Source organism: Odocoileus virginianus, chromosome 22, assembly GCF_023699985.2.
Source record: "Odocoileus virginianus isolate 20LAN1187 ecotype Illinois chromosome 22, Ovbor_1.2, whole genome shotgun sequence".
Classification (NCBI taxonomy): domain Eukaryota; kingdom Metazoa; phylum Chordata; class Mammalia; order Artiodactyla; family Cervidae; genus Odocoileus; species Odocoileus virginianus.
The window spans coordinates 17,365,262-17,391,175 of NC_069695.1; the positions used below are offsets into that span (position 1 = coordinate 17,365,262).

Genomic DNA, 25,914 nt, shown 5'->3' on the forward strand with positions numbered 1-25,914 from the left:
TGGAGGGCAGCAGGGGTGTGTGATGGTTTCCTGCCTCCAACGCGGCATGGTTGCCGGCTTTAAAATTCACAAACGTGAAACAGTACAGGAAGCAGAATAACTCCGGGATTTCTAACTGCCTGCACAAAGGGTCATTTTTAGCCAGCAGCCCAAATGATCCCATGTACAATAAAGTCAGAGACCCCTGGATACCCAGGCTGTAGCTCCCAGGCTGGCCACACATTACTGTGACCTTCAGGGTGTCTTTGGAAGAGGGCACGGCAACCCAGTCCAGTATTCTTGCCTGGGGAATACCATGGACAGAGGAACCTGGCGGGGTTGCAAAGAGTTGGGCATGACTGAGCACGCTTGCATGCATGCAGGAATTAGCAAAGGGTCTTGGGACGTAGGGTTGGGGAGAGCTTCACACCCAGTAAGGCCAAGAGGAGCCACAGTTTTCAAACACTCTTCTTCCAGAGTATCACGACTGTCAGACCCAGCTCTTCCTGCCTGGACTCTGCTTTGAGACCCTGGGTTCTCACGACCGTGGCCTCACCAGTGGCCAGCTCGAGGGGAGAGCCAGCAGGGGCCAGGGCCGGCCGAATTGCCCCCACCCCCACTTCCTTCTCGCCCTGGCTCATGTCCTGAAAGGAGGAAATGAGAGGCTGGCCCAAGGACTGAGAGGCACTCGCTCCAGTGATGAGTGGCTGGTGGCTGGGAGAGGCTGCGGACAGGTCTCAAGAGCAGGGCTCTTTGAGGAGAAGCTCACGGTCAATCATGCTGTCTTCAGTCTCTCCAGGCCCGGCTTCAGGGACAGATACTGAACAGGCAGCCCTGAAATGACTTCAGCTGCCTGGTCTCTTGGGGTGGGAGGGGATAGGAGGGGAAGGGGCAGGAAGAAGAGACACATTCAATGGCAGCATCCTCCATTTGTATCCCTGATTACAAGTGGCTCCGTTTTGTGGATGCTCCCGTATCACCAGCTCTTCGGGCGGCAGGACGGAGGCTGGGGCAGACCGTGAAGGTCTGTTTCTGTGCTCTGTGCCGGGCCAAGGACTCATTTTGCTAAGAAGCCTGTGATCATGGAGGATGAAATCAGCCCTTCACTGCGGCCACCACTGCCCCATCGAACAGACACAACCATTGAGGAGGCGGCAGGCAGGAAAAAGATGAAGGCGCTGGTACAAGTTTTGATCCATCAAGGGGTTTTCAGCAGACTCTTTCTAAAAAGACATCCAGAGAGAGAGTGACAACGTTCTATTAACAGCTGTGTCAGGGGCCGGCTGAGCGTGGCTTTGCTGGGGATGCTGTTGACAAGAGTGGGGACATTGCAGGGAAGCACAGTGACTGAAGAGCCCTGTTAAGAGCCGCCTGCCAACGAAGCTTCCAAAAGAACAGGTCTATAGTGTACAGGACTTTTTGTCTTCAACAGAGATCTCACAGCAATGAGAACATTCACTCAGTTAAATACCCAGATTTCTCTGGCCCCTGTATGATGAAGTCAGATGGAGGTGCACTGGCCTTTTTCTTGCTGACTTGTGGTGGTGCTGCAGCCGATGATGTGGACCCCTGAGCTCAGTTTTCTCATGCACAAAATGGGACTATAGCATTGCTTTTAGGGAGACTGTGGGCAGTAAGTGAGACAGGCTGTATAAAGCAATACCTGGCCTGTCCTAGGTGCCCAGCTCCTCCCTCTGACACCTGCCACATTCGGCCCTGCCTTCTCCTTTGGGCAGCATATCTGAAGACTGCTCTAACCGCTGGAGGTCTGGATAGTGTGAATTTGGGGGAATCACTTCATGCACCAGCAAATCCCTCTTCAGGCTCCTGCTTCAACCTCCTTCTTCAGGGCTTCTGATTTTCTATCTGGCATTCCATTGCTGCTGCTACTGCTGCTAAGTCACTTCAGTCGTGTCCGACTCTGTGCGACCCCATAGACGGCAGCCCACCAGGCTCCCCCGTCCCTGGGATTCTCCAGGCAAGAACACTGGAGTGGGTTGCCATCTTCCATTAGCATCTCTTAATTAATGGATATACAATACTTAGAATATGCATAAGGTCACATCCGTATCCGTAATATTTCTTTTCATCTGCTGTAAAGAAACACGTGGCCCAACGCCTCCTATGGAATTCTAAGCGTCATCTTGCAGACTTCCCTGGTAAATGCCCTGTTCCTTTTCTCTCCTACCTAACTAGATGACAAACCATAAGCACTTTGAAGAAACACATATACCCAGGCTGCTTGTTCCTCACCTTGTTCAACAGATTGGCGTGACTTTTAGCCATTCCTGAAATTTGAATCATCCTGCTGAAGGACGGAGGCTTGCCACCACTGAGGACAACGATTAGTGTGTGTCCCTCTCTTGGTGCCTCCATTTTTCAGTTGTAAAATGGGGATGGTGCAGACTTCCTCTGTTTTCCTAGTTTCATCTTAAAGTTACAGAGGAAGGCAAGGCTTGAATCAGTTACATTAATATGATGGTTGATGGTGGATCAAAATACAGAGGAATACTTACTGAATTAGTATAAGATCATCAAAGGTTAAAGCTATCTTTACTCAGGTCACAAAATGTCAATCTTAAATACCCAATTTGTTAAAAAAAAAAAGATCGATGAAAGGCAATCATGAGAGTTCAAGACAGAAAAATTTCAGTAATGCCTACAAAAATAATCTGTCTCTTCCCTTTCACATATGAATTGGATGTCTTAGAACAACTTAAGAGATTTTGTAAAAAAATTATTATTTTGTACTGCTATATATTACCTATGGTTTTTTTTTTTTTTTTTTTTACTATTAAACTATTTCCACATGTTATTAAGGGGAAAATCTTTCCTCTCTCTTACTTCTTCCATTGATCCTGGATCTGGTGGTTCTTGTAGGAAAGCAAGTGTTCTTTGTATTAAGGCTCCAGGTGCACTTGGAACCTTAATACATCTTCCTTATAGGTGAAGAAGTCAAAGTGTTAGTTGCTCAGGCATGTCCGACCTTTGTGACTCCATGGACTATAGTCCGGCAGGCTCCTCTGTCTATGGGATTCTCCAGGTAAGAATACCGGAGTGGGTAGCCATTCCCTTCTCTAGGGGATCTTCCCAACCCAGGGATCAAACCGGGTTTCCTGCATTGGTAGGCAGATTCTTTACCATCTGAACCACCAGGGAAGGCTATCTTGTATGTGAATTAGAGCTTATTCTGACATCCAGTGTTCATCTTTCACTTTTTTCTTTTGTCACTCTTTTAGTGACAAAGGTGAAAGGAATTACAAGTCAATCTCTTTGGGAAGATGATAATCTTTAAAGCATCCATCGGTTCCCTGGCATCCCTTATATATTGATGAGGGTGAGCATCTCTGGTTCCTGCTTCTCATGGCTCCAAGACCATTTACCACCTGTTATCAGAAATATTCAGGGAAGCTCAAACAATCATCTTCCTACATGACTCCGAGATCTCATTTGGATTTTTAATAAACAGTTACATCCTAATGAAGTCTTCATCAAACTGACTAAATATGTTTAGAAATCATTAGCTTAAATTACCAGTGCAAAAAAGGACCTCCTTTGGGAGAGCCCCAGACTGGGTTCCCAGACTTTTGGCAGATGAATTAGTACAACAACACAGCAGAGTCGGTGGGAGTTCCTGGGAACCAGGCGTTGGATAAAGGGCTCAGGGTCCCTCCAGTGGGTTCATTAAAGAGGGAAAACAACCACAACACATCCGACGCAATTTACATGCCAGGTGTGCGGCTGTCGGCAGGTGCCAAGGAAAATGACGAGGGTCCCTTCCCACAACACGCGGGCTGTGGGGGATGCACAGGGCGGCCAGGGAGCCTTAGATAATGACGGGTTCTGGCAGGTGTATGGGGGGAGCCCTGCAGGAGGGAAGAGCGGTTTCTGAGTCCTTTGCACAGGTGCTGGACCGGAGGCCTCCCAGAGGCTCCAACAGGGGCAATTACAACGGCCTAACGCACGGCGCTCCAGGGCAGAGATCCGGGGAAAGCTGCTGGGCTCTGACTTAATGAATCAAGTCTGTGTAAACAAACAGCATCAGCCTGGCTCATGCCTGATTCATGAAGCACCGCTGTGTGCAGTCAACATGGTAAGCAGCTAGTTGCTGCCCTTAAAAACCATGTCATTTTCATTTCTTCAGTGGTTTGTTGTCGCTGTTTCCAAGCGTGGGACATGGGCATGTCGTCTCTTGACAAACGTGCTAGATGAACAATGGGAAATGGCCTGGAATTAGGTCTGACCTTTTCCCGGAGGGCATGTGACCTCTTGTCAACACCCCCAGATTGCACCAGACGTTTCAAGGACAGACGCCATGAAGCACATCACAAATTGAATTCAGGCCAGTCCACGGGGCTGACGGTGGCAGGGGAGGACTCTTAGAGCTTACCACGTCCCTGTAAACCGGGTGAGGATCTGGAAGGATTTTTTTTTTTTAAATAAGCTTACCAAAAAAAAAAAAAAAAAAAGCTTACCAGACTAAAATTACCAGTTTCTACGAGGCTGTGGGCTTCCATTTAAGGTTGAACTTGAACCCTGGCCCCTGTTCTCCCCTTTAGCTGCACACTATTAGCTGAAGTGTCCATGGCTATTTGTCAGCAAGAATTGTTTCCATCAAAAATATCATCAGGGGCCACCTTATATGGGATGGGTCCTGATGGAAGGAACAGAGACCACCTATTTATTTCAAGGCAGGTAACTCAGAGTGAAGCCTGAATCCCAGTAAAAGGTGTCATGTCCAACAGACATTGGGCTCTAGTGTCTGAGGCTTTTTCACTGGAATAATTTCATAGCATGGTCTTCCTTTGACCTGTTAGCCAAACATCATGCTGTCCCGAGTTTTCCTTAAAGAAAGAGGGTTTATCATATGAAAATAGCTCATGTCTAGTCATTGGGTCCTGAGACAGCACATTTTGAAATTTCAATTAAGCAAAAAATACACGCATGCCTTTATTTTAAAAAAATCCAGTATTAGTTGTTATTTTTAATAATTACCTACTTTTCAAAATAATTTATCTTGGGATTACTTTAAGTGAAGTGAAGTGAAGTTGCTCAGTCGTGTCCGACTCTTTGTGACCCCATGGACTGTAGCCTACCATGCTCCTCCTTCCATGGGATTTTCCAGGCAAGAATACTGGAGTGGGTTGTCATTTCCTTCTCCAGAGGATTTGAAGTGAGCTCCGATGCAAATACGTTGTTCAGTTGCTAAGTCGTGTCCGACTCTTTGCGACCCCAGGAACCGCAGCACAACAGGCTTCCCTGTCCTTCACTAGCTCCTGGAGTTTACTCAAACTCACGTCCACTGAGTCAGTGATGCCATCCAAACATCTCATCCTCTGTCGCCCCGTTCTCCTCCTGCCTTCAGTCTTTCCCAGCATCAAGGACTTTGCCAGTGAGTTGGCTCCTCACATTAGGTGGCTAAAGTATTGGAACTTCAGTTTCACCATCAGTCCTTCCAGGGATGTTGAATATTCAGGGTTGATTTCCTTTAGGATTGATTGGTTTGATCTTCTTGCAGTCCAAGGGACTCTTAAGAGTCTTCTCCAACACCACAGTTCAAACGCATCAATTCTTTGGCACTCGGCCTCCTTTATGGTCCAACTCTCACATCTAAACATGACTACTGGAAAAACCATAGCTTTGACTATATGTAAAATCTGGTAGATAACTCAAGGAATATTGTTATCAGGAAAGCAAAGCAGTGTGAAGCAGTCTCCGTATCTCTTCCTCCTCAACACACGAGGCAGTCAACACTGTGTGTGAGATGAGTGAGGACTCAGAATCAATCATACATTTCAGGGGAAGAAACAGGTAAAACATCGAGTTTGGCTGTTTCACAGTGAACCTAGTGGATACTAACTGCTCTAAGTGGGGCAAATTCTCCTTTGTTCACTTTGTTGGGCATTTCCTGAGCTCCAGGAGGGAGAGACCACACAAATTTGTAATGCTGTCTCCTCCCTGAAAGGAGTTTGCTTTTATGGCAGAGTTGAAAAATTTTTTTTTCAGTAGTCATTACAGCTTTTATAACAAAGTATTGATTTGGGGGTGAAAAGGTAATTTATTAAAGTATTTATTTATTTGTTTGCTTATTTGGTTGCATGTAGGATCTTTAGTTGTGGCACACAGGATCTAGTTTCCTGACCAGGGATCAAACTTGGGGCCCTACATTGGGAGTATAGTCTTAGCCACTGGACCACCAGGGAAGTCCCAAGAAAGGTAATTCATAAATGCCACTATAGGTCTCAGTTGTGCTGGAGAAAAGGTAAGGGTTACTTTAATGCTTATGTTTAGGAAGTCCTCAGAATGGGGCGGGAACTTCTCTAACCACCTGCTACGTAGAGACTCATTTAATCTTTACAAGATCCCTATAAAGCAGGTGCCATGATATCTATACTGCCCAGGTGAGGGGCTGGTGGTGGGGAGTTCAGCGACCCCTTCTAGACTAGTCACACAAGGAGCTCCCCTGAGCCCCCCAGGCCAGCTTGCTTGCTCTCAACATCTCCCAGGAGACAGGGAATCCAAAGGCGTAAACGGCTTTTACACTGTTGGCAGTAAACCTGTGCTTTTGCAGTTTTTATACTTTATCTAATAGTCCCGTAGCTTCTCCCCTCTTGTCTCGTCACTTTACTAATATCCTTTACAGAAACTTTTACATTTTAATGGTCAATTTTCCCTGTCCTTTTCTTAATGTGTTGAGCTTTTGGCTTCTTCGAAACACTCCTAAAACAAAGGACATAAATGTGCCCTCCGTATTTGCTTCTAAAAGTTTTAAAGCATTAAAACATTTAAAGCATTAAAACTTTTGGTTTTATTTGGTATTCAATTTGGGGCTTTTCTTTTAGTCCACATGAATGACCAAACGTGCCAGTTCAATTGATGGAAAAGCTCATGTTTTTCCCACTAATTACACATTTTCCTACAAATGCCTTCATCGACATCTGGGCTCTCAGTTTTTGATCTGTTGATGTATCTATTTCTTCCTGATTTGCAGTGTCTATCATTTTCCCTTTTGGTATGTTCATGTCTGGTTTTGATATCAAGGTTATGTTAGTCTCTTAAAATAAAATGGGGAAATAGTCTCTCTTTTTCTCTTCTCAGAATAAATTTTTGTAAGATTTGAGTTACCCATTCCTTGAGTATTTAGCAGAGTATATCTACAATACAATTTCCATGGGTCACTTTTAAACTATAATTCACTTTTTAAATAATTTTTGTCTCTTCAGAATTTCTATGTCTTTTTGAGTCAGTTTTGGAAAATCAAATTTGTTAAGAAAATTGTTGATTTTATCTAAATTTTCAAATTTATTGTTATTCATATTATCTGTTATGTTAAAAATGTATCATATTCCCACTTTTTGTTATTTCTGATTTCTTTTCTTCTGATTGCTAGATGGTTGTCAATTTCATCAGTCCTTCCACAAAACCTTTTTGATCATGGTGATTTTTATTATTGTTTCTTTGATTTTTATTTAATAACTTTCTGGTCTGCTGTTACTGTTTTCTTGTTTTAGTTTACCCTGTTCCTCATTTATCTTCTTGAATTAGATGCTTAATTAATCTTCTAATAACAACCTTGAAAAACATATATATACTTTGGGTACCATTTGCTCGGCATCCTACAACATTTACTACATGATGCTTCATGATTCACGGTTCTAAGTATTTTCTGAGTGATACGAGGGTGTTGTGCTTTGACCCATGAATTAGTGGAAGCGTTTTCTCACCAGAGCCTAAGTGAGGACCCATCTGCCACTGTCATTTCCCTGTTCTGGTGCCCGGCTGGCTTCCCTCTCCTTTGCCCCTCCCTCATTTCCCCCTTGGTCCTTTATCAGAGCATCTACCCTTTGTGAGTTTAGGTTTCATGTGGCCATCTCAGTTCAGATTCTTAGCACTGTACGTGTCCAAGGCATTACCTCCTGTTCTTGGTGGGCTTTAGAACTCAAGATCCAAGCTCGTGAGACTAAAGCCCTACCCCACTTGTCAGGACCCATGGGCACCATCATGTCAGCCTCTAGTGGGAGCCTGTTGCCCCCTCCCCTTTCTCTGGTCTCTAGTACTTGCTTCTTCTCTGTTCTCTGGTAGTTTACTTTCTTAAGAGCTAAGGTAAACATTTTTAACATTTATGTTTACATATACATTTATATTTTATATTAAATACATCAAAACTCATTTACATTTTATCTACAATTTCAGGATGTTTGTAAGAGGAGGATTTTCAGGTTCTTTGGCTTGCCATCTTTGCTAGAATTTTAACTACCTCCCACTTTTTAAGTCTCTCCTCTTCCTGGTTTGTGCTTCCTGAGACCTTCTGAAAATCCATTTGTAAGAACAGCTTTATTGAAGAAGTGTGACTGATGTACTGAGTTGGCCCAAAAGTTCGTTTGGGTTTCCGTAGGGTATTAAGGAAAAGCTCGAATGAACTTTTGGGCCAACCCAATACAGAGAACTTCAGGTACACAACTGGACGGCTTCTGACATAGTGAATGCCCTTGGTACTAGCACTACAACCAAGGTCAGGGGCAATATCCACCACCTCCCGTGGTTTCTTACATGCCTGTGGGCTTTGTGCGTGTGTGTGTGTGTATTAAGAGCATTTGACAGGAGGTCTACCCTCCTAACAGATTAAGTGGGTGATGCTGTATTGTTGACAACAAGCAGGTTTTGTACAGCAGATCTCTAGAACTTGTGCCTCTGGTGTAACTGAGACCTTACATCCACTGAACATCAACCCCGCTTCCCCTCCCCCACTTCCTGGCGCCCACTCCTGTACTTTCTACTTCTGTGACTTGACTCTTCCCCATCATTCGCTCGTATGGGTGGAATTGTCCAGAGCCTGCCCTGTTTAAGTGGCTTACTTCACCTGACCTGACATCCTTCAGATGCAACTGAGTTGTCAATGCCAGGATTTCTTCTTTAAGGCTGAGAGAGAATCTTAAGAAACAACCCCTCTATCACTTCTGCCCCTAATATTTCAATTGGAGGCTAATCTCTAGGCACAGAGTAAATCTCACAATGGCAACGTCTCTAAGAAGTGACGGGTCCTTCAGCAGAACCATGGAAATGGCCTCACTATTCAACAGAGCAGCTGCCTCCTATATGTCTTCTCGCTTTCAAATTCCCCTTTGGGAATAATCCTCTTGCATCCTATGACCGAGATCTTAAGTACTGAAGAATTTCCTGGTTAAATAAAAATAGCTCATCCACATTTAATACAGATGAAGTAACCTAAGACCTTGGGGCAGCATGTGGTCCCCACTTCACAGGTTAGGAGAGGGAAGAAAGGGAAGATCTAAGCGAGAGGAGATGCTGGAATTCTAAGCCCAGGATTGACTCCAGGGCTGCGGGCTGTTCTCAGGGAGGATTTTCCCCCAGGTGGGGAACGCGGGCCTGCCTCCTGGGGGCTCCCCTTGTGCTCTGACACCCAAGCAGCAGCACGCGTGCTTCGCCGTGCTTTTGTGTTGTTGTGTGCTCAATATATCCGGGTAACAACTGCTTTTAAATCCTGAGTGCCTTTCCGGTCTGTTGCTATCGCAACAAGTGAAAGCTGTTCAGGCTATGTTTACTGATAATTTATAAGCAAGGGCAGCAAGCCAGAGGAGGAGCCTAGTGGTTAGCATTCTCAGAAGGACATACACTGCATCCAGGGCTGGCTCCTGCCCTCCTTCACACAGGTGTCTAAGAAAGGAAGAGATGACTGGGAGGCAGAGAGGCCACTTACCCGCCCCACTTCCACCAGGTTGGTCACCATGACGATGCTGGCCGTGTTCTCGTGCCACACCATCCTCCAGAAATCAGAGATCGTCTCCTGCATCGGCCCTGCAGCAAGACAAAGCAGAGACCTGTGTTGTCTTTGGGAGCTTGCACCTGTGGCACTTCCGGGGCTCACAAAGAAATCTCTGGACAGCTGCAGGCAGTCCCCTCATCCCTCTAGGTGGACGGAGCTCTCCCTACTAGTGTAGATGCGGTGGCGGGAGGCACTGTTCCTATAATAGCACCCTTAGAAACACTGATTTTTTCACTCATGGTTTAATTTTCTCATGTCATCCAACACATCTGTATTTGAGCCCTTTTTGCCCTTCTTAAATGACTGCTGTGAAAGAAAGTTATTTCTTCATCATTTAGCTATTTATCTCTATAATACTCGAGAGTGAGATTTTTTTAAAAAAGGGGTACTATCACTCTTCTTGCTAACAACTGGCAAGATCCAGGGAAGCAGTCTATAGAATGAAATGAGCCTCTATAGGAAAGATGGCCTTTTCTAGTTTCTAGTATTTTTCTTAATCTGTGCTGTCAAATTAATCCTTTCTAGAATTTTTGTCTAATACCTTCCAGTGAGTTTGGAGTTTGGAGCACTTGTATTTCCTGTCACTGACCATGATCTGCCTTCCCAGCTCCTGGGATCTGAGCATTAAGGAGCTCTTTTTATGGACTGGGAAAAAAGAGGGAAAATCTGTGTTATACAATTCCAGTGCTATAAACACTGTAAAGGCACAGAAAGTTGGAATTTAAACTTTCTTTAAATGCAGATTTTTTAAAAAAGACCCAAACTCTATGTTCAGACATGTTTGAGGGTCTCTATGTAATAGCATAAATCTTTTTTGGATAAATCTTCATGGTTCCTATTTATTTCAGTAATACATAATTAAAAATCTAAGGTTAACTAGCATATTAACCTTTTCTACTAAAATTACAAAGGACTTATCTCTGACCAGTCCCAATTTACATGCAATTTTTCTATAGTATTTATCACTTTTTGAAGCCCACCATGGATGCTATTTTAATACAATGTTTATATTTTCACATTTGTCAACTTCTTTGCTCCCTTTCAAACAATTTTATAACTTTTATCTAGCTCAACTTTTAATTTTTCACAATCACAAAATAACATTCTTCAGGAATTTCTTAAGGTTCTGCTGGTGGCAAGCTCTCAGAATTATTTGCCGAAAACATATTTAGACAGTTTTATTGGGTGTGTATTTCTAGAGTGACGTTTACGCTGTGGCTTCCATTTTAACAGTATAAGTCTTTATATGACCAGTAGACAAGTGGGGAAAAGAGAGGAAAATGCTTTCAAGGGTGGACGGGCTGGACAGATGTGTTGTTGGATCTGGATGTGGTAGATTCCCGGGTCTGGAGTGTGAATATGTGAGTTTGGGACCTGCCTCTGGCTTTGAACCGAGTGTGTGATGTGGGGTAAGCTCCTTAGTCATGAAAAAAGACAAACAACCCAATTTACCAATGAAAATGGGCAGTGCACTTGAACTGACATTTCTCTCATGCCTGTCATCATTAGTCATTAGGAAAATGCAAACCACAGCCACAGTAAGATACCATCTCATACCCACTAGGATGGTCATAATTAGAGAAAAAAGCCAGAAAATAACACTGCGACCTTAGTATCTGCATCTCTCCTTATCTACATACTGATTTCAGGAACACGGCTGAGGCTTATTTTGAGAATCTGTGGAATGAGCGCTGACTCAGGCATTTTATACACAGTCACGTGTCAGAACAAAAACCAGGTGCAAGAGAAACCCCCAAAACAACAACCCAAGGTGCATTTACATTAAAATAGCATGAGTGGAGAGGATAAGATGGAGGTATATTTAAAGCAATTTGGGCTGTAAGTTGATCAGTTTTTAAGCCAGATGATGGCTACATGAAGATTTATTGTACAATTCTGTCGATTTTTGTACATACTTGAAGTTTTCTATGTCAAGATTTAAAAAAAAAAAATCTCACCAAGAGATATATTATCATTGACTGTAGAATCTGGTCAGTAAAAACAGAGATATTTCTCCACAGATTATTTTGCAGAAATCAGTAGGTTAAGCCATAGGTTAGGAAGAAGAACTTCTAATCTTCGTTTGCCTTACGAAATGAACATTAAGGAAATTAAAGCTTCTAAAGCCCAAGGCCATAAAAGTGCTGAAGATGCAAAAAACAACAACAGAAAAGTTAACAAAGAAACAAAAAAAGGGTGCATTTAAAGTTATTTATTGATGGTCACTTGCTGGCTGAGCAAAGGGGGCACTCCTGGCCCCTTCAGGCACCGCCCGTTCCTCCTGACCAAGTATCAGTCTCTGCCTGTACCTTTTCTTCTTCCTCACTGTCAAGCTTCCCTCCCTTTTCTCTGACTACAAATGTCTACTGTTCCTCCTGCTGCTGTGACCACACTCTTCCCCTCCTCGTGAGACGCCCCCTCCACCTCCTGAGCCTCTGAGCCGAGTCCCTTCATGGGACCTCGGGCGCTGCCCCCCACGAAGCTTTGCCTGCCGCTTGCCTCGTCCCTTGGCGCGTGCGTGCCATTCTCCTGATGGACGGGCTGAAGATTTCAGTGACTTCAGTCAAGGTTACCGGGGACACCAGTAAACATCAGATCTCATCAATCACTACGCTTCCAGCTCACGGGAAGAGAGGTGTCTCCATTGTGTACTTAACGGCTTGTTACTTATTCACAAGGAAAAAATAACCCGAGTCCATCTCTGTGCAGACACACAGTCTCTCCAGTGAGACCCTGAAACAAAGGGGTGACACCCACCAGACACACAGGCCTGTGCCACCTGCTCTGAAACTTCCAGAACCAGTTCTGATGACAATGGCTACCGTGGATGAATCTGGTGCCCCAGCATTGCAGATGCATGTGCTTTCAGAAAGAAATCTTCCTCTCCCCTCAGTGCCCAGCAGAGATATTCAAGGCTGGGCAAGTTCCCAGGTGCAACTCACTGGCCCTTTCTTGACTCTAGAGCCCCTGTGATGATTTATCTCAAGTTCTTCTGGGAGGAGGGAATGTGGCTGTCACGTTTATTGCTTTTTCCTTAGGGTCCATGGAGTACCCAGTGCAGAGAATGGGCTCATAAATTAATGAATGAATGAGTACTTCTGTATGCATTGCTATAAACCATATTATTTACTATTAAAGTGCTCTATTAAGAGTGTGGACTCTTTGCCACCCCATGGACTGTAACCTGCCAGGCTCCTCTGTTCAGGGAATTCTCCAGGCAAGAATACTGGAGTGGGGAGCCATTCCCTTCTCCAGCGAATCTTCCTCACCCAGGAATCCAACCTGGGTCTCTTGCATTGCAGGTGGATTCTTTACCGTCTGAACCATCAGGGAAGCCTCATATAAATATTAAGTACTATTAAAAGATAATACTTGTAGGAGTCTCTTTCTTGACATGTTTTGGAGATTACCTGTAGAAGCTTGAAAGAACATTTGCCTTTACTTCTTCCTGATTTACTATAAAGGGCGGCATCTTTTGCAAGGGCTTCTTCAGAGTGAGCGTGAGGGTCCCCTGGTCTCTAGAATGCTGCCCGGCAGTGCTGCAGAAACTGGTTCCAACTACTGAGCAGGTCGCTCCTTGGAGTCCCCCTGCTCCCAACGCTTTCCCTCCAATCTCAACCCTATCCATCATTGGGAGCCAGAGTGCAATTCTGGCTTCCACCAACAGTTCTCAACTCAGGCTGCATATTACAATCACTGTGCAGCTTTACAAAATTCTGATAACCTAACCCAAGAGTCTCTGGGTTTATTGGCCTGGGAGGGGGTTGGTCTCATGGCAAAGAACCACAGAGATTCAGCATCCAGGCACTTGGCTACGCCTCTGACCTAACTATCAGGTGGTCTCGTTCAGAGGTGAAACACCCAAGATCTGTGGTTTTGAATCTACTGAATAGTCTAACTTGCAATATAAGCTCTTTGAATCAAGAAGTCCCAATTCTTTCTGATTTAGAAGGAACTTGACTCATAAGAGGGGGCTTCTCTGGTGGTTCAGACAGAAAAGAATTCACCTGCAATGCAGGAGACCTGGGTTTGATCCCTGGGTTCGGAAGATTCCCTGGAGAAAGGAATGGCAACCTACTCCAGTATTCTTGCCTGGAGAATTCTATGAACAGGGGAGCCTGGCAGGCTACGATCCATGGGGCTGCAAAGAGTCGGACATGACTGAGTGGCTAACGCTTTCACTTTCACTCATAAGATATCATCTGGGAACATGGCTGTACCATTTCACTGAGGGGCAAAGCGGTAGTCAAGGTGACACAGGTTTTTTATAATGTTTACTTAACTACTTTCGGGGTATCTTTAAATCAAAGGGCGGGATCCATGGAGAGGTCATTGGTGACTGTTCTCAGGGTGGACAAACAGCTAAACTCCTACGACAAGGAATCCAAAACAGCAGGCAAAGGATGCTGTAAACCCTGTCCCTCCGGCATCAGCAGTTGGGATGACAACCCCGGAAGGTATCAGGTTTCTGCAGTTGCTGGCTGGGTAACGGCCCATGATCGGTGTGGCTATGCCTTTACAGACGTTGGCACAATAGGCAGGAAGGTTATTCTCAGCAGCTGTCCTATGGGGACCAAAGCGTTTGAAAGTAAGGCCTCGAAACTTCAATAGCATCAGGCCGGCACTACATTCCGTTTCCCTGATGACCATCGACACACACAGACCTCTCTTGGCTGAGAAGGAGACATGCTGATGGGTAGTTCTTACACCACCCATCCCCCAGGGGAGCAGTAACAAGAAGGGGCAGAAAGAACAAGAGCAGAATAAAAACAATAAAAAGCCATGACTGAAAGACATCCAAGAATGGCTCTATTGTGTGAGACTAGTTCTCTGGCTCATGGGCAGTGAGAGATATTAAAAATTACAATTTCAAGACCTTGATAGATGACTCTGCCCTCTCCCTTTCACATTCTCATTTCTATGCAGTATGTTTTCTGCATTAATTAGAGCCACAGGAAGTCGGTCCTTGGAGCTCATAGTGACGCACGAGAGTTTTTGGAAGGGAAGAAAGGGTTCAGATATGTCCCAGTATTCCACTGTAAACGGGATAAAACCTAACTTCTCTTGAGCTCTTCCTATTTCCCAGGTCTCCTTTGAGTGTCTTACAAGATATATTAATGTCATTAATTTAAAAATCACAGCCCTACTTAATAGGCACTACTATTCCCCTACTTGGGTGGCTCAGCAGGTAAAGAACCTGCCTGCAATAAGGGAGACCAGAGTTCGATCCCTGGGTTGGGAAGATCCCCTGGAGGAGGGACTGGCTACCCATTCCAGTATTCTGGCCTGGAAAATTCCATGGACTGTATAATCCATGGGGTTGCAAAGAGTTGGACATGATTGAGCGACTTCACTTCACTTCACTTCACATTCCCCCACTTTACTGGAAGGACACTCAGGCAGAGAGAAGTCCGTAGAGGTGTTCATGGGGCCAAGTCTGAGGTCCGGCCTCACCAGTCACACCGCCACCAGGTGAACATCCACGGACGTGACAGGTGTGCATGTAAAAGTCATCACGATCCCGGCAAGAATAAAAGAGAAGGAACCCACGTCAACCACCTTTTAAACAATTTTTTTATGTGTTCTTTTAAGAGACCCATGATCCTACTGCTACAGAATAAAGTCCAAGTTCATGAGCACAGCCCCTCCCAAGTTCAGGTTCATGAGCAGTGCCCTCCTCAGTAGCACCAACCTCCCCTGTATTCAAGTGTTTCTAGAACCCAGCATGTCCAGGTTTACTCCCTCCATCCTCCACCACCCCTGCCCAAGCCACGTGCCCCCAAATGACCAGCCCAGTCTCACACTTGGCCCCCCTCACTCTGTTCTTTCCATCTCAGCCACAGCTCACCTCTGCAAAGCGTCATTTTCCTGCTTAAAAATCTTCCAAGGGGTTTCCACTCAGTAAATCCCAGATTCCTGAACGAGGCAGACCTGGCCCCCCAGTTCTGTGCCTGGACCAGGTCTCCACTCTTGGTTTTGGCTGTTGCAGGTGCCGTGTCCTCGGGGCCCCCTGCAGGATCCCCCACCAGGACCCCTCTGAACTTGCTTCACTCATTCACCCCCTTCCCAGCTCCTGGGGGAGATCTGAGTGTATGACCTGTATCCACAGGTGAGCCTGCTGTGTGCCAGGATCCTGGGACGGTGGGGATGCCACAGTCAATGATGGAAACACAGCCCCTGCTCCACAGAAGCTTGAGGCTATACCAGGTGCAGATAAGGCAAGAACACGCCACACGTGCATATAAAGTGTGGTGAGGTCAGCAACCCCGGACTCCTAACTTTCAATGGATATGTACACACCTCTGCAGACACACGGATATTTTCCAGGGGGGATGTGGATAGTTTCCAAACTAGCATTAATAATTTCCATATGCTCAGCAGCTTTATGGACTCTGCCTATACTGATCTCTACGAGAAGTCTAGGAACAGGGGTCTTTCACGAACATGACAAAGCCCTCACTCATCTCAACTATTACTATGGGGCACTGCCCAGGTGAAGAGACCTGCAAGTGTGAACTGAGGGATGGACTGAAACACTGACTGCAGAAACCCACAATGCTTCCCGCCTTCCCTTATGAAACATATCTCTGCGAAGGACAAACTTTGGTGTTAAAAATGGGATATTTTGGTTCATGCTGAGATGTTCTGAATTCACAACATCCAAAGCGGCAGAGCCTGGGAACATTTATTCTTTTAACTGCAACTGGGCTGTTCTGTGGGACCACTGAAGTTTTCCTGGATACAACCCATGGATGAAAGTTTTATGTGTTTTCTTTCAGATTTGGCATGCTTTAATCTATAAGGTGATTAAAGTCTACTTATCATAATATCATAAAATATTTATTCTCATTTCATCCATTCTCATTTTACCTTAGAAAATAATTTAATATTGTCTCTCTCCTATTAACAAGTAAACTTATATAAACTTATGATGAAAATTTTAGATAGCAACTTAAAATGTTCAAAGTGGGTACATAATTTTTTCAAACTTCTTTTGGGGATTCATAAGCAAAACCATTTGAAGACCACTGTCAGCCTGCGATGTATTTATGTCTGCATGCATGCATGCTAACTTGCTTTAGTCATGTCTAACTCTTTGTGACCCTATGGACTGTAGCCCAACAGGCTCCTCTGTCCATGAGATTGTCTAGGCAAGAATACTGGAGTGGGTTGCATGGCAACCCACTCCAGGGGATCTTCCCAACCCAGAGGTTGAACCCGAGTCTCTTATGTCTCCTGCATTGGCAGGCGGGTTCTTTACCACTGCTGCTGCTGCTAAGTCGCTTCAGTCGTGTCCGACTCTGTGCGACCCCATAGATGGCAGCCCACCAGGCTCCCCCGTCCCTGGGATTCTCCAGGCAAGAACACTGGAGTGGGTTGCCATTTCCATCTCCAGTGCATGAAAGTGAAAAGTGAAGTCGCTCAGTTGTGTCCGATTCTTCTCGACCCCATGGACTGCAGCCTATCAGGCTCCTCCGTCCATGGGATTTTCCAGGCAAGAGTACTGGAGTGGGGTGCCATTGCCTTCTCCCACTAGCACCATCTTTATCACTAGCGCCACCTGGAAGCCCGTATTTATGTCTACAGTAGTCAAGTCAGGAGGAAGTTGTATTTCTTCCTGCAATATTGTTTTTCCTGCAGTGCTGAACTGTAGAGTGGACGTGACTTTGCCGGGAGGAGTACGGGGGGCAGGTCCTTGGGTGGAACGTCCAGTACGGGTGACCCACTGCCACCTGATGGGGGAGGGGACACACATGGAGCCATCTTCAGAGAGAATGCAAAAATTTTACAAAAATTTTGGGTTCAGATTTCACGAGTAGTAGAAAAACACAACTAGGAAGAAATCTTTTAGATGGAAAGCCTGCCTTCCAGGAAGAACGCAGCGGAGGAAGTGTCTGGTTGTTTCAGGCTGACGTGTGATGAGGTGTCCACAGCCACAAGGAAGAAAGAGGGAGGAAGGGAAGAAGGAAAGGGGGGAAGGAAGAGGGCCCAGAGGAGGAGGGGACCCAGTGGGCTGGAAAGCTGAGCCAAGTATCCAAAGGCCAAGTCCAGGGGAGCCTCTGAGCTCCCCGAAGGTGCAGATGGACGACAGTGTCCAGAAAGGATGGATCTAGCCTGCTGAACAAAAGCTCCCAAGAAACAGGACAACACTGACTATGAATAGTAAACAAGAGTAAAGAGACATCGGGGCAGCGATGTCTGGGACCCCAGGGCTCACAGCATGTGGCTCCCGGCAGTGATTCCGGGACAAGAAGGTCAGGGGCTGGGCAGGCGGTCAGGTCCCCTCTGGCCTCCCCAGTGCCATCTGCCAGGCTCCAGGTGCGGAACAGGGGCTCACAGCTGAGCTGGGTGGGCTCAGGAACCGGTGGGTCATGGACGAGCTGACCTTTGAGTCAGACTGAGGATGACAGGGGCTGCCCTTAGATGGGAGTTCTGGATAAAGCTGAGCAGGAGTCTAGCACAAGACTGTTGTTGGTGTCATCAAAGAGGCCGAGGGCTCTAGGCGCTGGCCAGGCGTAGCCCACGTCAGGTTCTGGGGCTTCTGGCTCACTCCATCGGAGGAGAAGACCCTTGATGGTGGGATACTGACATGGAAAACAGGGGCCTAGGATTTACGCATTCATTTTCAAGCTCTTACTCATAAATAAAACTGACCCTAAATTTCTGATCCATTATTATTTTCACTGCTGCTGGAGATAATCTAGATAAAGTATTACTAAGTCAGTTACTCAACATTTGGAACATTAGACGTCCCTTCAGTGGCTTCTGAGTAAGTTTTTATTACAAAACTTTACATGCTTTTTCAATATGATGCTTCCATAACACTTACGTCTATAATTTTACATTTAGTAGCCTTTCATTTTTGCAGTAGTTAAATATAAAAGTTAAAATACGCCACCATGCTTTATGGACTGAATCTGGTATGTTGCAAAAGGCATAAGGGCGACACAGAAAACAGCCGGCTTTCGCATTAATAATTAATAAACCTTAACAACACTTATTTGATAGGTGCATTGGCTCTCCCCTGAAGCTACATAAGGGAAAATCATGGAATTTTTATGAATAATTTTTGGGTTTCAGCTGCAGAAAAAGAAAAGCAAAGCTGAGATGGCTGGTTGCATGGGATTCAATCTGTTTATTTTCCTGAATTGTTAAGAGCATCCCTGTCCCCCAATTATCATTTAAAAGGAACAATAAAAAAATAAAATAAAATAAAAGGAACAATAAAAATCAACTAAAGATTTAGAAGCAAACACTGAGAATTATTCTATGATGGGGAAAACATGAGAATGCTTTATGTAATCTAAACTCAAAAATATAACTGGCAGCCTTTTCTAAGGGCAATTCTTATGTGAAACACCCTTCATGTCCAGAATTATAGGATGTTCACCAGTCTACTAGAAATTTTACTTAGCCACCAGTCCAGTGGAGTTTCAATTTGAATGTAGTAAAAAGAAGAGAAATTTGGCACTGGCGCTATTATGAAATATGCCTTGCTAAGCAGCAGTGTCAAACGTGATGACTAAATTAATGATGTCAAATAGTGCTTTTTTTCTTTCTTTTCCTTCTTCCCTCTTTTCCTTTCTTCCTTTCTTTTCTGTTACTATATTTCCTATATTTCCATGGCTCTCACACAATAACAAATCCCTTTTTACACAGCCCAAGTCTTTCTCTTTTTAAAATTTTCTACTTGTTTTCCTTTCTTTTTTTTTTTAAATTGAAGCATAGTTGATTGGTGAGCAGGAACTTGCTGATCACCCTATTTCTCCTGAATTGGCTCACAAGGTGTGTGTGCTCCTCCTAACATCCGAGAAAACTCAGCATCCACCGTGTGTGCTGCATCCATTCCTCTGGGACATATCATTCTTATGGATGGTACACAGCACTCATACCATGCCCTAAAATTCTTTCAGACTGAAACAAGAAAGTGTGCCAATATGAGCTGTGCAAATATCTGTGACTTTCTCTAGGTAACTAGTCATGAGATGTCGGTTTTCAGGTGCAGTACAAGAACATATGAAATCCTGATTGGACCCTGAAAGGTCATGTCAGACTTACTTATGAGAAAATTGGTATAAACCAAACACTAATGGACAGGCTACATTTAAAATCTAAAAGAGCCTGGAAATCTTTGTAGTGTCAGTCATAACCCTTCAATCTCTGGCTCTTTTCTGGTTAATACTCTGACTCTCATCTTATTCACTTATTCTGCTAGAAATAATTATGAAATATTTAAGAACAATAGAGAATAATATAGTAGGCATTATTTAATATGGTGCTTCTCTGATGCCTCAGAAGGTAAAGAATCTGCCTGCAATGTAGGAGACCTGGGTTCGATTCCTGGGTCTGGAAGATCCCCTGAAGACGGGAATGGCTACCCATTTCAGTATTCTTGCCTGGAGAATTCCAAGGGCAGAGGAGCCTGGTAGGCTACAGTCCATGGGGTCGCAGAGTCAGACACAACTGAGCAACTAAGACTAGCACACTAGCATGAATAAAGATATGTTAAATAATACCTACTATATTCCAAAGAGATGCCAGGAACTTCATATTTAATTCTAATTGTCACCTTACCGTTTTTCATCTTTGTGTTGTCTAGTATCTTAGTTCCAATATGAGTTCATCCTACCTTGATTAGTCATTACTATAGTTCCTTTTCTGTTGTAATTTTCTAATAGCTTTCATAATTTTTATTGTGGTATTCCTTAATTTATCTTTATAAGGGCAAAGTTCAGGCATTTCCACACTGCTTTTAACTATGTCTCAAGTCAACAGCAAAAACAGATAAAGAAGCACATTTCTAAAAAAAGTAAACTTAAAATGAGTCAAGTATTCTGAATACCTTCTTCCTTTCTCTTATCTGCTACTTTAAGACCTTGAAACAAAAATAAATGAAAATAGTGGCTTTGAGACCAAAGTTTGAAATGATATTTTTAGAAGTTTTCTTTTTTGTTAAAAAAGCAACATGTGTTAAAATTAATTTGTATGAGGCATTTCAAAGGAAAAAATCTACAAGACCACTCTTAAAGTAAATTATTTCTGATACACGAATAATCCTAGCCATTTAGATACACTCAAGTGTTAATAAAATCCTGAATAAAGGCTAAAAAATAAAAAGTCATATTAGAAATAACACTGGTGCTTCCATAGCACATCTGCCATGTGATGATTTAAATTGCTAGCAGGGTTTTGTTAAAACCAACAAATATATTTTTAATTATAAAACACTGACATACTCAAAACTAAGAGATTCTTCAACGTGGTACCAATGTTCTCAATGTTAAGGAAACTTACAACAAAATCTCTGTTAGAAAAGAAAAGCAGAATAAAATTGGTCTCTGTGTTGCTAGAAAATTTGTTTTGGAAACTTGCTAATAAATTATTGGAAAAATTGTTACTATCCCTTTCACTTTCTCTGTGGGAACAGGGGGGCTTGGGGTGTGGGGTCAGGGTGGGGTCACCCGCAAGGACTCAAAGCCACAATTACTTTCTAGCATAATGCCTGCATTTTATTATTTGCATGTAAATATTTCACTGGGCTTTTTATTTTAAAGAACCTATTAACCATGATAATGTTATTCCACTTTAAAAAGAACACTAATTTTTAAAATCATTGCACACACATCAATGACGGACTCCATGGTCTTTCTCTTAAGCTAACGTTCAGGGATCAAGGAACCCCCACCCTTCCTGGGCCTCCACTATGCGAAGCTGATCCCAGTGGCTTGGAGCAAGAATTCCTCTTCCTCCAACCCTACTCTGTCTCCCTGCTTCCTGGTGCAGATTGGCCACTTTGAGGCATCTGGTCAGCCAAGCAGAAGTTGGAGTCTGCCTTGCCGGCTCCACCCAACACAGGCTGCAGAAACAGGCCGAGAGCACAGGTCTTCCCTACATCTTCCTCTAACTCCCGCTCTGCTTCTCCATCATCTGTTCTCTTTCCTAGATCACTGCTCAGCTCCATTTTCTTCTCTAGTGGTTTCTTGGCTTCCAAAGCTGGTCTCTAAAGCATCCTGTGTGACTCTTAGATCGGAAACTGGTTTGGATGAAGTCTATTGGAGAGGGACTTGTTCAGTTTGAAATTAAGCTGTTTTCATTTACATGTAACCTGACCCTAAGGATGCTTCAGAGAGGCCTGCAGGACCCCACACTGGTGTCCTCTGTTGCAATCAGAAATGGTCAATGTCTGCAAGACTTCAAAAACCAAAGGAAAATGTGCTTTCTGCAGTGGATGACAGCTTATTGTCTTTGCAAGCCACATCTGTTTAAAAGTCAATAACAGTGACGATCGTTTTTGTACTCTGGAGGGGAATGTGGGATGCTGGTGAAAACGTTAAGTGGTTCCCTTTGGCACACCCTGGAAGAAGCACAAACAGGTGTAGGATGTATTAGCTTTTATGAAGACGACGTGAGCATACGCTATACTTGGGTTAAAGCCTGGCTGCCTATGTGCTTTGAGAGCTGTGTCTTTGGAATCAATGGAATGATGACAAGAGTTTCAGCTAATACCTGTCGAGAGGCTGCTGGCAGAGCTGGTGTCTGAGCTCCAACAGTGTAACGTCAGTGTCTACTCTCTAACTAACCATTCTGCTCCACCATCTCTGGGAGGGGTAAAAGCCATGTCCTGGTTACTGACATAAAGCATGTTTGTATATGAAGGAATCTTAGGGCCAAATGAAATCCATAGAATTCAAAGATTGGATTGTGACCATGTTGCATAAACAAAGGGCTATTTGCAAACAAAAACCAGCAACAGGGTGACTCCTGGCAGGACTAGAATGTTCCAAGGCATTTCTGAAACCCCCTTTGCTTAAGTGAACTGTTGAAGTGAAAGTGAAGTGGAAGTGTTACTCGCTTAGTTCTGTCTGACTCTTTGCAATCCCATGGACTATAGCCAGCCAGAGTCCTCTGTCCATGGGGTTTCCCAGGTAAGAATGCTGGAGTGGGTAGCCATTCGCTTCTCCAGCGGATCTTTCCGATCCAGGAGTTGAACCCATGTCTCCTGTATTGGAAGGTGGGTTCTTTACCACTGAACCACCTGGGAAGCTCCATCTTTCAAGGGTCGTTGTTAACTATTGTTTTGCCACACGTTTCACTTTGAACTGAAACTAGATTTTGTTCCTTTTGAACAAAACCCAGCCCTCCTCTAGAATCACACATTCCCAGCAGTTACATAAACACTTCCATCTTGCAGTGGTACTGCTGTGAACAGGAATGCAAGTCTGGGTGTGTGCTCAGTCGTGTCTGAGTCTTTGTGACCCCATGGAGTATAGCCTGCCAGGCTCCTCTGTCCATGGGATTTTTCCAGGCAAGAATACTGGAGTGGGTTACCATTTCCTACTCCAGGGGATCTTCTAGACCCAGGGATAGAATCTGTATCTTTCTGCATCTCTTGTATTGGCAGGTGAATTCTTTACCACTGTGCCAACCTGGGAAGCCCTACCGCTGTGAACAAGAATGCAAAAGCTGCTATTGTTCTTGACATGGAAACTGAAGGATACAGCAGATAAATCAGATCCGAGTGGCAGCAAAGATGAGGCCTCCAAAGAAGGCCTCGTGGTAGAGGAGAACGGACAGGTGGTCGACAGAGAAGGGCAAGAGCCTATTCTCAGGTACAGAGACGCATTCCAGGCGGTCTGCTGGTCCCTGATCCCTGCAGCAAGCTGGATGGAAACACTGCTCGAAGAGCTGGGAGGAGGCAGCCGAGAAAGTGTCTGTAGCCTCGGGAGGGAGGAACATGACAGATGCTCCCAGCACAAGAGTCTCCTGCAGGCTGAGTCGCAGAACATACATCAGGCTCGTCTCCAAAGAGAAGCCTCGTGTATTCATTCTGAGTGCTTGTTCACACTCCAAAGAGGGGCACAGAGAGAAGCAATCAAGGAGAAAAAAAAAAATGGCAGCGTTCAGCATGGAGGGGCTGGGTGACCCAAAGGACCCGCCTGCCTTCTGTCAAGGAGAAGCAAGATGAAGGGAAAAACTTCCCTGCACATGCTTCAGGGGCCACTGTCAGAGACATAAAGGTTTTCGTTAGTCACTCTCTTCTTTAATTAAGCTTTTTTTTAGTGCACAAGTGGGATCTGCTTTTATTTGAGACAAAGAGAATAAATCTGATAAATGAACAAAATAGAGGTAAGTTGACTCCCTAGACAGAGCAGAGTGCAGGCAGTCTCGAGTTTTCAATGGTATCGGGAAGTTTCCAGAAGTATCCTTTTGAGTGAGAAGGTGAGAAAGGGAGCTTGCAATGGCTAGACACTTCCTCAAGTCTGCTGCCTTGAGAGACTTGTCCAAAACTGCCTTGATGGACAATAAAGGATCCTGGTCCCGACACGCAGGAAGAGTAGTTTTCGGGCTGAATCGGGGCTCACTTCTCCACCCGCTCAATGGTTTAGGGCTAGGAGAGAGAAACAGCTGAAGTCCTGCCCAGATCTGACACTGCAGCAAACTCACAGGTCAGTAACAGCTGGCTGCCACATTGTCTAATTCCTGAGTCACGCTCTGTTCCCGAATCCGCACTTTGCAGGCCCTTGGTAGATGCACACAAATACTGGTTCAGTTTCAATGGACTAGGCCTGGAAGCCACAGCTTGGCTCTGCAAAAGTGGGTGAAGGTGGGGGGATCACCAGTCCTTGGAGAAAAACACCTGGGCACTAGTCACTGCTCCATTCTTTCAGGGCTGAACCTGAATGATGAGACCTTCTATCTCTTCCTCACTGTTGACTGAGGCACCTTAGGAGGCCAGAAACCCAGGATGTTCCTCCTAAGCTGAACATGGCATAAGCCCTATTCAAGTATGAATGCTCACCTGTGTAGTTCACAAAGCCTTCGGCATATGTGACTTATTTGAGCTGACATGGATGACAGTCACTTAAAGCTGTGCTTTAAGTTCCAACTGCTTCGATGACAAAAGAAGGGAGATGGACTTGAAGATTTTTAAAGTTTTTACCAACTCTTTAAAATAATTTTAAAGTAATTTGCTATAATTTAAAATAATTTGCTATAATTTTTCTACGTTAAATGAGGAACATTTCTGGGAGTTCCCTGGTAGCCCAGTGGTTAAGAATCCATCTTGCAATGCAGCAGACATGGGTTCAAGCCCTGGTCAGGGTACTAAGATCTCACATGATGCAGGGCAACTAAGCCCTCTCGCTACAACTGCTGAGCCCATGCACCACAACTAGAGAGTCTATGTGCTGCAACGGAAGATCCCACGTGCTGAAATTAAGATCTGATGCAGCCAAATAAATAAATCTTAAAAAAAAAAAAACAGGAACACTTCTAAATTACTTTGAAAGATTTGAAAAGCATTTGCTTCAAGGACCCAGAACCTGTGGGACATCATGTCTTCCAATTACTCTGGATCAACTTAGGTTCCCTTCCTTGGAGGGATGTGTTTCTGCTGTAGCACTAGGACAACAGAGCAGATGGTACCTAACGTGGTCTAATTTCGGTTTCATCCTTTCATTTGCAAGCCAGCTTTAAATGTTTTCCCTTCTAATGACTGAGTTTATGAAGAGCATGGGGCTGAGTGATGTCTGTGATCAGACCTTTGGGCGCATTGGCCAGTAGCTTCTAAAATTAACCTGGTGAAGAAAAATTATTGTTTCAGAGGAAGTTTGTGGATAAGCTGTTCCTTGCACCTGTTCATTTTGCCTTGAAGATACACATATGGAGAGTAAGATGCACGTGAGCCCCACGTGGAGGGTGTGGCCCTGGGCGTCAGGGATACTGAGACTTCCTTAGAGGTCTGCATATAAGTCACACTTTCTCACAGCCTCCCTCCTCAAGTTTGCAGACCAGAGAATATTCCACTTTACTGGCCAATACTTGTAAACCAAACTTCAATAGGATATGATAAGTAAATCCAAACATAACCTACAACCCCTTGACAATGGGGAACAGCTCAGCAGGAAGAACAATGGCAGCTAATGGAGAATCTGTACTTGAGGAGCGTGCAGAGCTGGTGCTTGGAGGGATAAAAACAAAAGATGTTTACTGAAGGCTTAGCTTTGGATATAAAAAAAATGTTTCAGTTCTACTGAGAAATAATTTCAAGTGTTCATCTCTACCTGGAGGCCAGAACCCCGGAGACAAAAGCTCTTTACAGAGTGTGCGGGACTTGCGTTGACCCTCTGACAAGTCTTGACCTGCTGAGC

The 25,914-nt window shown here is 44.5% G+C and overlaps 1 protein-coding gene across 9 annotated transcripts in view; it reads right to left on the bottom strand.

The window, feature by feature from the left end:
* PTPRM (protein tyrosine phosphatase receptor type M) overlaps nt 1-25,914 on the bottom strand; it is a 635,772-nt gene that overhangs the window by 33,420 nt on the left and 576,438 nt on the right. For all 9 annotated transcript variants that reach the window (XM_020878055.2, XM_020878053.2, XM_020878052.2 and 6 more), the window contains one exon: nt 9,698-9,795. In XM_020878055.2, the coding sequence (XP_020733714.2) occupies nt 9,698-9,795 (98 nt within the window). The remainder of the gene's footprint in view (nt 1-9,697; nt 9,796-25,914) is intronic.